The sequence below is a fragment of the Saccoglossus kowalevskii genome, chromosome 8, assembly GCF_978046115.1.
Source record: "Saccoglossus kowalevskii chromosome 8, keSacKowa6.1, whole genome shotgun sequence".
NCBI classification, from domain to species: Eukaryota; Metazoa; Hemichordata; class Enteropneusta; family Harrimaniidae; genus Saccoglossus; species Saccoglossus kowalevskii.
The window spans coordinates 826489-841479 of NC_140648.1; the positions used below are offsets into that span (position 1 = coordinate 826489).

Consider the following 14991-nt stretch of genomic DNA (forward strand, 5'->3'; position numbering starts at 1 on the left):
AAAAACTTGAGGAAATATTGATTGCACTGTCAGCCAATCAAGGTCCCATAATGGCCAATATATGTACCAAGTTTGAACAAAATTCATCTGTAAACAGCCACGATCCAGTTCTGGAATGCTTGATTCAATGATTTTTCAGCACAAAAATGGCCACCATTCAGCCATCTTGAATCAGATTGATGTGCATATGTATATTATGTATGATGTATGTGTGAAGTTTGAATGTAATTGGTCTGGATGCATGCACAATTGTCAATCCATTTTCGAATGGCGTCCGAAAACGGGGACCAATTATTTATCCAGAACATTTATAGAAAATAAATAATAATAATAAAGTAATCTGCTAGCATGAACGCAACAAAGATTCAAAGTATAATTTATTTGTATTCATGATATAACATATTAATTAGTCTTCATGCATCCCAGTTTGTTTACAAATATGTAGCTGGTCAAATAAACGTTAATTTAAAATTCATTCAATTTTAAATAATTTATCAACAAGAGTTTTTTTGCCTGGGATCTCTACCCCAGACAAAGTGTAATGTTTCATTTAATAATGTGGAAATGAAATAAAACAATTGATTGGCCAAACTGCCAGATAAAACTTGTTTTCATGCTAATTTCATTAGCCCCCAACAGATTAAAGCAAATTACTTAAGCACCTGCACCTATTTGCAGACCGTTTCTCTGACAACATAGTATCCAGAAAGGTCCCAGTGGGTATAGTGATATTTAATATAATTGGTGCCAATCCACATGTCAGAACCTGGTTATATTAATACAATTGGTGCCATTCTTGTGTCTAGACCTGGTTTATATTGATATCTACAGATCACTGTGTAATGATTTTTAGATTTTATTTCAAGGAAAACATAGCTGTACCGGTACATATGTTAACAGATTCAAACAAAGTCTGTAAAATCATCAATATTGGAGTCACTTCTTGGTCTTGTCGCATAATGTCTTCGTGATGGTGAGGACGGTGATGTAGAGGAGGATGGTGACAAGCTATTCTGCTGCTCTTGTTGTATTTTATGACGTAATCTTTTCATGAGTCTTAGTCTTTCTAACCAGTTGGAGGCGTAGGCATTACCAACACTGCCTTGACTTGTACTCTGGTGGATCAATGAGGCCAGCTAGGGAGGCAAATTAAAGCATCAATTATTAGTGGTGCATCATTGATGTGTGTAATCATGGTGGAGAGATTTATCACATATTAATGTTTTGTTGCAAGGCATAAGGGGGAAATATGGCTGCCTTTAGTAACTCAGATCAAGAACCAATCCATGAACATTGGAACAAGAATGAAATTCAACAAGTATTGATTTTTTAGGCCAATTTCTCACATTTTATTAATGACATAAATCATATTATAATCAGTTATAGTCATTTACAGCAGTGCTGTATTTAAAATATTTCTTTAAAAGTTCAAAACTTACATTTGCATGTAAGGCCATCTGTCTGACTAACATGGCAACATTTTTATCTGACACTATTTTTGGCCAACTGTTTTCCATCAAATCTGAAAAAAAAAATGTTAAATTTAAAGAATTGGCTAAAAACAACATCAACATACAGAACTTGCATAAAATAAGAGAAGAATATTTTTATTCTATAAGCACATATACATCAAATAATGTGTTTATTGTGTGCTAGATTATAGAAACATGTCTTATTTTGACCATGGACCTACTACTTCTGTCATTTTAACTGCTGTAAAACATGACCTGTTAAAAGCCTCCATGGTTTGGTATATAATTCCATCAGGGAAGTGCTCATCATGCAATAAAATTTTATGTAATTTACATGATAAATATATGTCACATAGGAACTTATATCAAGCAAAGAATGTTGTTATGACAACCATTGTACAGCTGTTATAAAATATCTTGACATAATATGGACATAAACTGCATGTGAGTCCATTTACTTTGATGAATGTTAGTTACAAAGAATAACCTCAGAATAAGTTTACATTTAACAGTTTACCTTCTCTGGCTTGAACAGTAACTGTATTGCTCTCATTATCCACAGGTTGAATTACAATTTCAACAAAGTTAAACTGACCCTGTAAATTTGATTTGAACTTAGTGTTAATAACGAATGCAGCGTGAGCGGTTGAAAGCTGGTTGTGAAGTGAGCAATATAGATAACATGAGTATCTAGAGAAGAGTGTAGAGCTATCTACATGCCCTAAGAATTTGAGTTTGGTGAATGGGAGGTGCCAATTTGTTTGTTTATTTCACAAATTATGCAAAGCAAAACAGCTCATTTATAACAAAAAATAATTAGAACTTTGTTCACTGATTATGCAATAATACTGAATCCTGTTCAACTCGAGTGTGAACTAATAACTTGATTTCCACAGTTCATCACATTGACGTTATATGGCTACGTTGGTTCTTTTTTTTTAGCAAATCACTAAACTTGCTTGAATGAGCTCACCCGCCAGGCATTGCCTGCTACATATTACTATACTATGTGACACATAATATTAAATGGTCCTAATATCAGCACATAGAGGCCATGAAACAAGGTGTCATAGTTCACCATCATGGAATAGTCAGAAATCAGAAATTCATTCAACACAGGATATATGATTCAGATTCTTACCTAGACGTCAAATTGAATCAAAGCATTTTATGAATAACAAATTCTGATATACGGACAGTACTCATTTCACTCCATCTCCACTTTTCGTTCACTAAATTTCAGCTAGCCTTTGTGACCACTTGTTGAAATCAACCAAAAAATTTCCCAAGGTATTGCATGCCCAAACTGTGTTAGCTATCAGACTACTCAAAATGTGATCAGAGGTTTACATAGTTGTGTCTTTCTATATTCTAGTATGTTCTGTTTATAATTTTCTATAAGTATATGCAAACAATCTGAATCTTTGATCTAGATTTGATTTAGATGCAGTATTTTATTTTCATCAATATTCCTTTTTAATCAGTGAGATTCCTGGGTTTTTCTTCCTGATTGTTGACTTGATGCAATGTGTTCAAGGTTTGTTTAATTAATACTGTTTTTTAATGTGGAGAAAAACGTGGACTGAATGCAAAAAATATTTCAACATCTGAAATAAAACCTGATATGTGTGCAGTTAATCCGAAAATTATGATTAATTCTTTATAATTATGTCTTCTGATATTGGTAAAGTTATCAGATTATGTGTACAAGCCTAGATTTATGGGTGACACATGCACTTTCTTGTTCATATCACATGTTTATTTCATCATAATGTAAAAGCTTATAAACTTCACACTATAGCGATATACATGTATTGATTAATCTGTCTGCTCATATGTTTATTGTGTGTCATGTATTTATTTATTTAATTAACAATCACACCCCCTAATCATGAGGTGATAAAAATGGTAAGATAGTGCATGCATGTTACCTTTATTGTGCCAAGTTGATACTGTTGATTACTGTCGTTATAAATGATTGTAACAAAGTCATTACCAATGTGAAGCTTTTTCTCATTACAGTTGGGATCAGAACTTCTATTTGGCATCAGTGTAGCAACATGGAAGATAACTGAAATACAGGAAAGGCAGACATGAATGTCATATGTGAACTGAACTACAGACTGTGTAATAACATGCATACTTACGTACTCTATATGGCATGGCATTGCATTTCAATTAAATTAGGCGAGGGTTCTCCGAACCCGCCTATTCACATAGTTCATACCCACCATAGACTCCGGTCAGTCAAAATGACTATTTTGAACTGTAGGCATTAATCAGCGATTCTGCCAGTGACGGAGAGATATAATCTAGGTCAGGTGAAGCCACATGACCCCAAGATTCTCTTTCCCTTACGTCGCGAACCACGTGACCAAGGCCATATGGCAGCGCCATAGACGGCTGTACAAATCACTCTGGTTCCTTTCTCTCCGCATCAAGGACTTAGACCAACGCTACGGAAAGAGTGGGGTGGTTGGGGGGGGGGGGACTCGGAGTCTATGGGTGGGTATGAACTATGTGAATAGGCGGGTTCGGAGAACCCTCACCTAAATTCACTACATTCAATTACCCACCATGGACTCCGGTCAGTCAAAATGACTATTTTGAACTGTAGGCAGAGTCAGACGCTGATAGGTGGCGGGTTTTCCGAGCAAACAGAAAAGTGATGAAAAGTCTTTTCCCAGTCCGGGATGAAACACTCTACAAAAATCACTCAATATCCTAGTTAAGACTCAAAAAAGGGTGGTGTCTTACCTTGCCTGTGCTGTCCCCGGAGCAAGAAGCCAAAATGCTGCTACGGTGACAGGGTTCGGTGTGCCCGAAAAAGCCAGACCCCAACCCAATTCTGGGGGGTAGTAAGCTTTCGAAGTAAAGACCGAAACAGTTCTGCATGAGGGCATAGGCCGCAAAGTGGAACCTAGGAGCTTCGAGGGAGTGCTGATGGTAGAGAAATCTGTCCGCATAAAATGCCGGACTGAGTTATTGCCTATGCGCACTGACCCCAGCGGTCGTTCGGGCTGGGTCAGCAAACCAAGACTGAGCCACTACGACGGGACCCAACCTAGAGAGACCCTTTTCAATGGGTTCAGTGTCTCTTAGGTGGTAGTTGATAAAGACGTTCTGCGTTCTCCAGAAGCCTGCCCTCCATAAGTGCTCGAGGGGGGGCGCCTGACGCTAGCACTAGCGAGCTAGCAATCGCACAGACCTCATGCGCTCATACTTGGTTTCTCTGCAAGTTCTGTGTCGAGGAAGTATTATAGACCTCTGATACAGACGCAGTAAACCACCTGGTTATGGAAGTTGGGGAGGCCGGCCTATCCTGCCTGCCTGGGCCATAACACAAAGATATGTGCCTGGCACCCCGTTCCAACTCCTTAGTACGGTTTGGTGGCAAACTCTGTGCTCGAACCGGGTAGAGAAGCAGACACAATTTGACAGCCGGGGGATGACGATCGGGTGAGGATCGTGTTCTGGGATTTAGTTCTAGGCGAGAAACCCGATTCGTGTCTTTAGCACAACTTGATTGTCCATAACGGCGGTACATCATCCGAGAAGGACAATGCCCCCAGCTCTGGCCGACGTCTACCTGAGGCTAGGGCCAGTAGGAAGACTATTTTCCACGTCAAAAATTTGAGTGGTGCTGATCGGAGAGGCTCAAAGGGCGGTCTGCTTAGAGCAGACAACACAGCCGACAAGTCCCAGTTGGGCGGTTCCGTCTTGGCGTCTGGAAAGCAGTAAATAGTCTCCTAATAATAGGACAATCGGCTAGTCTTGTTCCCGTACGTTTTGAGTGGTGGGGGACAAGACCGACCTGTAGCCAATGATCGCTGCGTAGGACAAACCCACTTCGTCAAACAGGACGAAGGAGCCTGCTACCTGGCCAATTGAGGGATGGTATGGATCAATCTCCCTTCTGCTCCACCAATCAGTGTATGCTCGCAGCCTAGAAATGTAGGCCGCATTGGTGGAATCCCTGTTCGCCCTGGTCAGGACGTTGGCAGCCTGCTCAGATAAGGCTTTCGTATGTGCGGGTCTACTGAGAGCCTCTATGCGTGTAAGTGATACCTGCTGGGCTCGTTGGTAGTGCGCTGTCTGGTTGGGACGGCAGGTCCGGTAAGTCCGGAAGCACTGCTGGTGTTTCGACTAGCATTTCCAACAGAAGTGGAAACTAGGCCTTGCTTGGCCAATTGGGTGCGACCAATGATAATATGCAGGTGTGCACCTGTCAAAGTTTTCTCCGGTGCCCGGTTAACTAGCGGAAAGGGAGGAAAGGCATACACAACTAAGTGGATCCACGGGGTAAGCAAAGCGACCCTGGCCCATGCTCCTGGAGTCAGCAGGAGTGTTACGTATGTCGGGAGCTTGGCGTTCTGGGGTGCGGCAAACCGGTCAACCTTGAACCGTCCCACAGTCGAAACAGCCTGGAGGCTACCCACTGGGGTATCAGCCACTCCGTATTCTGGAGACGGAGTCATCCTGTTTCTCACGCTTGGAAGGTGGTGTGCGGTTAGCTCCACATTGTATTCCAGACACCAAAGGAGGATTTGCTCCGCTAGGACTGACAACGATGGGGAATGCGTCCCCCCTCCTTCTTGAAGGAGATCACCGCTTTGTTGCCTGTGCGGAGCAGGACTCTGTGGTCTCGAACAATGGGTAGAAAGCGTGGTAGTGCTAAGTACACTGCTCTCAGTTCGAGCCGGTTGATATGGTAGTCCCGAAACTAGTGCGGGGGCCATATCCTTGGGCTTGTTGGTTCAATAGATGCGCTCCCCAACCCTGGGGGGGGGGAGGCATCTGTTACCAGAGTCATACCTGCGGCGAGAGGGTCTAAGGGGCCCCCATATCCGAGGTTGGCCAGTAACAACCACCAGGGCAGGGCTTCCTTCCCTTGGTTCGAGATCGAAACCCGCCTATCTAGTTCCCATAGGAGAGCTCGGCGTTATAACAAGCATTATACCGGGCGGCTGCGTAGTACGGCCTGGGGAACGACCCTTTGAACTGAGGTCATCATTCCGATGATCCGCATTAGTTCTCGGAGGGACACTGAGGAAACGCTGACTAGGCATTCAGCTAGGCTGCTTAGCGCTAAGCAACACGCTTGAAATAGCTAAGCCAAGCTTACCTCTGTGTCCAAACTCCATGCCCAGGGACACCAACTGCACGTTGGGTCGAGGTGGGACTTGACGATTTACTAACGATCCCAACTGGTGAAGTAAATCCTGTACGGATTGAGGTGTACCGACATCTGGCGAAGCAGCAGCACTACCTGTTCCATCACTCGGGTTAACACGTAGGGCGCTGTGCCTAACCCGAACGGGAGGGGGGGGATACTTGGCCCAGTTGGGCACTTCGAAAGAGATGGCAACTCGGTGGGTGCATCGGTATTTACATGTGGAACCGATCGAGGAGCACATACTGATTCAGTCTGCCTAGGTCCAGAACTGGATGCCCCCCACTTGTAGATTTGGTATTACGAACACATTTGGGTAGAAGCCTGGACTTAGTTCCGGCTGATGTATCTTGTGTATGGCGCCTTTTCCCAGCAAACTGCTACTTCCTGTCTGATTGAGTCCCCTGGCAGTGCCCAACAGGGGAGACACTGACGGGGGGAAATGGAGATTTCAGGATGTCACCACCTGAAAAGGTCAAGGGATCGGTCATCCGCTGTCTCCAAACCGGACTACACCGGCGCAATCTGTGTACGACAGGGATATGTGGCCATGTGTTTGGCAGTTGCGGGGGTGAGTTCCCCAAGGCCTGAAGTAGTCACTAAGTTGTGACCTGACCACTCGCCGAACACATGCCACATGAGCGCTTGCCTCCTGGCTCACTCTGGATATCGGACGACGCCCTAGGGCGTTGTGTTTTCTGTGCTTGGGGTGCCCTCCGCTTGCTCTTGGCAGGGCCAACTGGCTAGCGAATTCGATCTGAACCCTCTGGTTCATTGCACTCCGAAGCTACGAGACTGTACCCACCATTCCCTGAACAAAGAGGATGGAGGATGTCCAGTCTGCGTCACTGAGGTGGGGACGTACCCCGACTCAACTTGTCAGCGAAAACACGTGCGTCTAAGGCCGCGTCTCGTAGCACAGGAGTGGCCCCGGCCAAGAGAGCCAGGTGACACTAGGGGGTGTCGCACGTAGCTGTGCGGTGGCCCACCAGTAAAAATGTCGCCTGGTGCGTTCTGCCTCCACGATCTCCAGAGTCCTGGGCGCGCACAGTAATGCGCTTAAGCACCTCTGCCCTCAGGGCTGGATGGGTCGTCTTCGATTGGCAAGAATGCCCATGGAATGCGGCTGTCCCCCTTTGCCCGGTTTGCCAAATTCGTGGTACTGGGGAAGGAGCCTTGGGATCCGGTTGGGGGCGTTTTGGTCTCATCCCACGCTATGGGGTCTGATCCCAAAACCACACCGACCGGGTAGCGTTTGGTCCAGCGAGAAGTGTTGCCTAATGTTTTCCCCACCCGGGGGCCTTAAGCATTACATCCTCCGCGGCTGACCAATGCCGCCCATCAACACAGTTTGCGTTCTCTGCGCCCCCCTCCGCACTCAGACGAACAGAGAGAGAATGTGCCGACGGGGTTGCTTTGGATCCCGACGCCCGTGATCCCATAAATGTTGAAGCAACCTTAGGTGGTCGCCTTAGGATCAAGGGTGGGGGCATTTACATCGTATCACTGGGATCGATGATACTTCGCATCACCCCAAAAAGCTTGGCTCACCGAGTCATACGAATGGAAGACTCTGAGGGACCGCCCGGAGTACCGGCTGTATCCGATGCGAGCGAACTGCGTCTCCTTCCACTTTAAATATGTGAGAGGGAGCGTGTTCGACTGTGCGTCTCATGACAGGGACGGTTCCCTCTGGGGACGCCCGTGGGTCGGTAAGAAGGGAGTCAAAACCCACAGCGGAGACCGGACACAAGGATAAATTCGTTACCCTTGTACCGTTACCGCGTGACGAACCCTAGCTGGCTGAAAGTAGGGGGGGTCAATGTGTGCCTTGCCCTGAAAGCCCTGCCCCGAAATCGGAGGCTTGGCGGCCAGCACCCTGTTGGCATTCAGTGCCCGAGGCTCCAGAGGAGGCCCAGTGCAATGAGCCTGAGCCTCGGCCTCCCCCAAAAATAGTGGGAGAGCCGCGGCTGGGAACGGAGGTTCCCCGGAAGAGACGCGTTGGAATGCACACATGCTTTCCTGTTTCTTCCTGCTTGCCCACCGAGGGGCCGCAGTGGAGACTGCGTCTGATCTACCCAGCCTACCAGGGACGCAATTGCCCCGACAGTCCCTCGACCAAAGCCCTCAACTCGGAGGCAAATCCGGCGCCGTGCGAGGAAGGGCCCACAAAGGGACCTGCAGCAGGCTCCACATGAGGAAAGCCTCCAGGGGCACAGCCTCGCTACAGCCGGTAAAATCGGGTAAACCACCGCCTGAAAAAACAGACTGTGAGGATGCCCTCCGATCAGCGGGGAGACCGAGAAAAATATCGGCACCTCCACCAACGGGCCTCCTACTCGATGTCCTAGTACAACCGGTAGCCGAGTGTGAGGACTTTCCACTCATGCCAAACACGCAACTCACTTTAACCGATTTGTTTACTGGACACGCGCGCGACCTTGCTGTGACGCGGTCAGTCTCAGCGATTTTGATGGCTCTGAAAGAAAATCTCTGGCCTCAGAACTCCAGTGAAAAACACACACCTTGACGCAAAAACCCCGAACCCAGCTATGACAGAGTATCTCGGATGCGGGTTCTATGCTGGTAAATTCTGAATATAACCACTGCTCAGTCGACTCGAAACGCGAGGAGACCAAAAGAAAAACAGCAGCCAGCCCTGGTGCTGTCATTACATCCATACATTGCTAAATACATTGCAAATAAAAGACGACATGTATGAGGGAAAAAATGAAATACAGTTGTAAAAGGTGCCGCCGGGTTTTAATTTCTTTGTTGTGAAAAATACTACACACAAAGGGGAAAAACGACACGACGGTAAAATGACATGGAAAACTTATCCTACCAGCTACAATGTCGGATGCCGTGCAGCAGCAACAACCCAAGCTAGAAATCCGAACAGGAAAAAAGGCAGGCGATCCAGCAGAGCCACTAAAACTTCATCCCCGCAGATGCGGAGAAAAAAGAAGAGTGATTTGTACAGCCGTCTATGGCACTGCCATATGGCCTCAGTCACGTGGTTCGTGACGTAAGGGAAAGAGAATCTTGGGGTTTCCCCTGACCTAGATTCTATCTCTCCGTCACCGGCAGAATCGCTGATTAATGCCTACAGTTCAAAATAGTCATTTTGACTGATTGGAGTCTATGGTGGGTAATTGAACGTAGTGAATTAATATGATCAAAACCAGTATGACATGTAACAATAACCTAATTAATTATCTACGGTCCGACTCACCATCCTTCCAGCTAACTCACCATGCATGACATCATCCTACAAGCTAACTCACCTTGCATGACATCATCCTTCCAGCTAACTCACCTTGCATGACATCATCCTACAAGCTAACTCACCTTGCATGACATCATCCTTCCAGCTAACTCACCTTACATGACATCATCCTACAAGCTAACTCACAATGCATGACATCATCCATCCAGCTAACTCACCTTACATGACATCATCCTACGAGCTAACTCACCTTGCATGACATCATCCTACCAGCTAACTCACCTTGCATGACATCATCATGCCAGCTAACTCACCTTGCATGACATCATCCTTCCAGCTAACTCACCATGCATGACATCATCCATCCAGCTAACTCACCTTACATGACATCATCCTACCAGCTAACTCACCTTGCATGACATCATCATGCCAGCTAACTTACCTTGCATGACATCATCCTACAAGCTAACTCACCTTGCATGACATCATCCTACCAGCTTACTCACCTTGCATGACATCATCCTGCCAGCTAACTCACCTTGCATGACATCATCCTACTAGCTATCTCACCTTGCATGACATCATCCTACCAGCTTACTCACCTTGCATGACATCCATCCAGCTAACTCACCTTGCATGACATCATCCTGCCAGCTAACTCACCTTGCATGACATCATCCATCCAGCTAACTCACCTTGCATGACATCATCCTGCCAGCTGTAGGCAAATTTGCCATCATAACCAGTACAATCTAAACCACCAGTATAAATCTCATTTGCCTCGGAATCTTTTAAGTTTATCAGTTTTCCCAGTCCACGCAGGAATTCAACATATCGAGATGAACCATATATGTTTGATAAAATAGCAGCTTGATTGTTAACCTTTAAGAGAAAACCCATATATATAAAATTGTGACATCCATGCCACAATTAAAACATAATGTAGGTCTTCAAATGTTTCAACAATCCATCACTAAACACAGTAATTAAATTAAATTCATTTTCATCCTTTGGGAAACTTATCATAAGTTTCAAATTTTTTTTTTATTAATCCCTTTCAAACAAAGGATTTAGTGACCAATTACTAACCAACTTAGTGACCAATTACATAATTGCATATCCTTTATTTGACAAGAGTTATGACTTCCTACCTGTCCGGGACCAACATAGACCACACCTATCTTGTGAGTCTCATATGGAGGTATACGATCTATTACTTTCACAGCTCTTTCTATCACCTGTTCAGAAAATACAATTTAGGTTAAACTAACAGCATCATTTATTTTGTGTTGAGAAGTAAACTTGTATAATTTTATCTCAGCCACAAATTAAAGCAGGTATCCTGGTTGTTTTGTATGTTCTTCACTAAATACCAAATGTATTGTGTGTTTTACCATTTGACTGCAATTACACTACGCAACAATCATCTATAAGCGACCCATACAATGTGTGTAAAAAAAATGTAATTTGAATGCGTGCTGTGTGGTGACTGTAGTGCTTTTATTTATAAACAAGTGACAGATTTTCTCAGTTTACAGTTATCGAGCGAGTCAAATAATGCCAACTACAAAGCTAATACATTTTTGTAAATGTCATCACAAAGTAGATGTTCCTAAGGGGACCACTTGCCAAACACATGAATCATTCACACATCATTTTTTTCTCCAAAATTTTGATTAAGACATTTAACCAATCAAAAATTATGTTGACTTGATCCAACTTTATCAAAACAATAAAAAAATGTGAAAGGTTTGCATTAACAGTTTAGTGGGAAAAAATAGGACATTAAAAATGTTAGAGATGAACATTGTTCCCTCCAGGAGCTTATTTGAAGACAGGAACCGCAATACCTCAAAGACCAAATGAACATAATTTTTCTTGGTTACATACAAACCCTGATCGCAGTAATGTGGTTTTTGTAAAAAGTAGTGTTAAATAGATTGGCACAAACCTGAGTCTGTGGCAGAAGAAGCGGTTTGTCAGAGCCGGTACCGAAGAATGAAGAATGGTACAGCTGTAGAAACACAAAACTGTCAAATATACAAAAAATAGTTTAGAATAGTTTGAAGTAGCTAGATGTAGCAAATATACCTAGTACCGGTAATATACATGTGTAGGTCTCATCCTTTCTTGTAAATGTACCGTTTGGCTCTCTGAACACTAGAACATTCACAATATAATACAGTATACATATTTAGGGCTGCATTTTGTGTTAAATATACAGATTCAGGGTTGTATATTGAATACGATATATCAGTACATATTCAAGTCATGTGAGGGTAATGTGAGTCAATCATAGTGTTTGCTGAATTATATTATTATGTCATTGTCCAGTGGGTCAATCGTAGTGTTCACTGAATTATATTATTATGTCATTGTCCAGTGGGTCAATCGCAGTGTTCACTGAATTATATTATTATGTCATTGTCCAGTGGGTCAATCGCAGTGTTTGCTGAATTATATTATTATGTCATTGTCCAGTGGGTCAATCGTAGTGTTCACTGAATTATATTATTATGTCATTGTCCAGAGGGTCAATCATAGTGTTCGCTGAATTATATTATTATGTCATTGTCCAGTGGGTCAATCGTAGTGTTCACTGAATTATATTATTATGTCATTGTCCAGTAGGTCAATCGTAGTGTTCGCTGAATTATATTATTATGTCATTGTTCAGTAGGTCAATCGTAGTGTTCGCTGAATTATATTATTATGTCATTGTCCAGTGGGTCAATCGCAGTGTACGCTGAATTATATTATTATGTCATTGTTCAGTAGATCAATCGTAGTGTTTGCTGAATTATATTATTATGTCATTGTCCAGTGGGTCAATTGTAGTGTTCGCTGAATTATATTATTATGTCATTGTCCAGAGGGTCAATCGTAGTGTTCGCTGAATTATATTATTATGTCATTGTCCAGTGGATCAATCGCAGTGTACGCTGAATTATATTATTATGTCATTGTCCAGTAGGTCAATCGCAGTGTTCGCTGAATTATATAATTATGTCATTGTCCAGTGGGTCAATTGTAGTGTTCGCTGAATTATATTATTATGTCATTGTTCAGAGGGTCAATCGTAGTGTTCGCTGAATTATATAATTATGTCATTGTCCAGTGGGTCAATCGTAGTGTTCGTGAATTATATTATTATGTCATTGTCCAGTGGGTCAATCGTAGTGTTCGCTGAATTATATTATTATGTCATTGTCCAGTAGGTCAATCGCAGTGTTCGCTGAATTATATTATTATGTCATTGTCCAGTGGGTCAATCGTATTGTTCACTGAATTATATTATTATGTCATTGTCCAGTGGGTCAATCGTAGTGTTCGCTGAATTATATTATTATGTCATTGTCCAGTAGGTCAATCGCAGTGTTCGCTGAATTATATTATTATGTCATTGTCCAGTGGGTCAATTGTAGTGTTCGCTGAATTATATTATTATGTCATTGTCCAGAGGGTCAATCGTAGTGTTCGCTGAATTATATAATTATGTCATTGTCCAGTGGGTCAATCGTAGTGTTCGTGAATTATATTATTATGTCATTGTCCAGTGGGTCAATCAAAGTGTTCGCTGAATTATATTATTATGTCATTGTCCAGTAGGTCAATCGCAGTGTTCGCTGAATTATATTATTATGTCATTGTCCAGTGGGTCAATCGTATTGTTCACTGAATTATATTATTATGTCATTGTCCAGTGGGTCAATCGTAGTTTTCGCTGAATTATATTATTATGTCATTGTTCAATGGGTGTTACAATGCTACCATACAAACAATTCTACATGACATGTGCAATTGGAACATTTACTGGATAAGTATCACCTGTTATGATCAATAATTAACATCATAAAAAACAATTCAATGTTTCTTGAATGTATTTGTATATTAATTGTACATAGAATAATTGCAGTTCGTGAGCTTGCATTTATCTAAGTGCTAAGCAAGAAGATCATTCCACTTATATATGATATATAATATGATAGAATTTTATTTGGAATGTATGAAAGAAACCTTGAATAAATATAAACAGAATGAAACATACACATACATTGTATAACCACATACCTTGGATTTAAATTATTTGCATCGTTAATCGTAGTTGATCTCTTCTTTCGAATGTCCATTGGAGACTCTCTTTTAAGATATTGATGTTTGGCAGGAGACATAACAGACACTGTGTATCCACGTGCTCTTCTCAGAGGGGGTAGTGAATCTTCTTGGCATTGCTCTTCTGCTACTGTGGCCACAGGGAGATCAATGGAATTTGGCTGTTTCTCTAACTGTCCCATCCTAATTTTACTGGAAATTTGACGGGATCTAGCCTGTGCAATTTCAGTCGCACTTTTGGCTTTCATAGGAGTATCGTCTTTTTTGACAACACTGGTATTTCTTTGAACTTCATCACTTTTTGATGGTTTGCTCCCAATTTTAATTGGGCTGCGTCGTTTTCTAGCGTCCATTATTGCCTTCATTGTTGTTGGATCACTGTATTTTCTCACAGACTCCATTGGATCAATGGCAGACTTTGATTGTCTCATCTTCATCCTTTTAAACTGATCATCTTCTTCACTAGGTTTGACATCAGGCAGTTCTGCACAGTGTTGCTCCTCCCCTCCATCTGTTTTACCTAGTAGACCAGGAGAGGAATTGCTTCTCCGGAGTGGGAACAGTTTTTTTACAGTCGCTGTTTTATCTAAAAGTTCTAAGGAAGCCTCCGTTGTGAGTTGAGGAACTTTTTTTTCAGATGTGCCAAAGCTACCTCCTGCAAGAAATTATTAAACATTATGTTTAAAACATTAGATTTAGTGGTGATCACATATTTTGAAAACATTTGACTTGGCAGTGATTATGTATATTTAAAACATTCAATCTGAAGGTGATAGTAGATTTTCCAAGGACGCAAAGCTGACAAACAGTAAAACATTTCAAAGTTATACACATCCATGCTCGACACTGTGAAATAAAATATTTGTAAGACACATCTAATATTAAATGAATGTTATGTGAAGTGCTTTGTTTAAGATTGTTGGTTATTTATAATTGATTTCATTTTTATGTCACACATGAAAAAAAGTTGCATAATTATACATTGCCAAATTTAAAGTCAAAAT

At 42.5% G+C, this 14991-nt stretch overlaps 1 protein-coding gene across 1 annotated transcript in view; it reads right to left on the bottom strand.

The window, feature by feature from the left end:
- Positions 1 to 359: 359 nt before the first annotated feature.
- Positions 360 to 14991, bottom strand: part of LOC100375549 (tuberin-like) — a 66482-nt gene continuing 51850 nt past the window's right edge. The window contains 8 exon segments of the mRNA XM_085502005.1: positions 360 to 1136; positions 1440 to 1522; positions 1990 to 2068; positions 3404 to 3543; positions 10570 to 10756; positions 11026 to 11112; positions 11826 to 11904; positions 13946 to 14642. Of these exon segments, the coding sequence (XP_085358131.1) occupies positions 903 to 1136; positions 1440 to 1522; positions 1990 to 2068; positions 3404 to 3543; positions 10570 to 10756; positions 11026 to 11112; positions 11826 to 11904; positions 13946 to 14642 (1586 nt within the window). The 3' untranslated portion in view covers positions 360 to 902.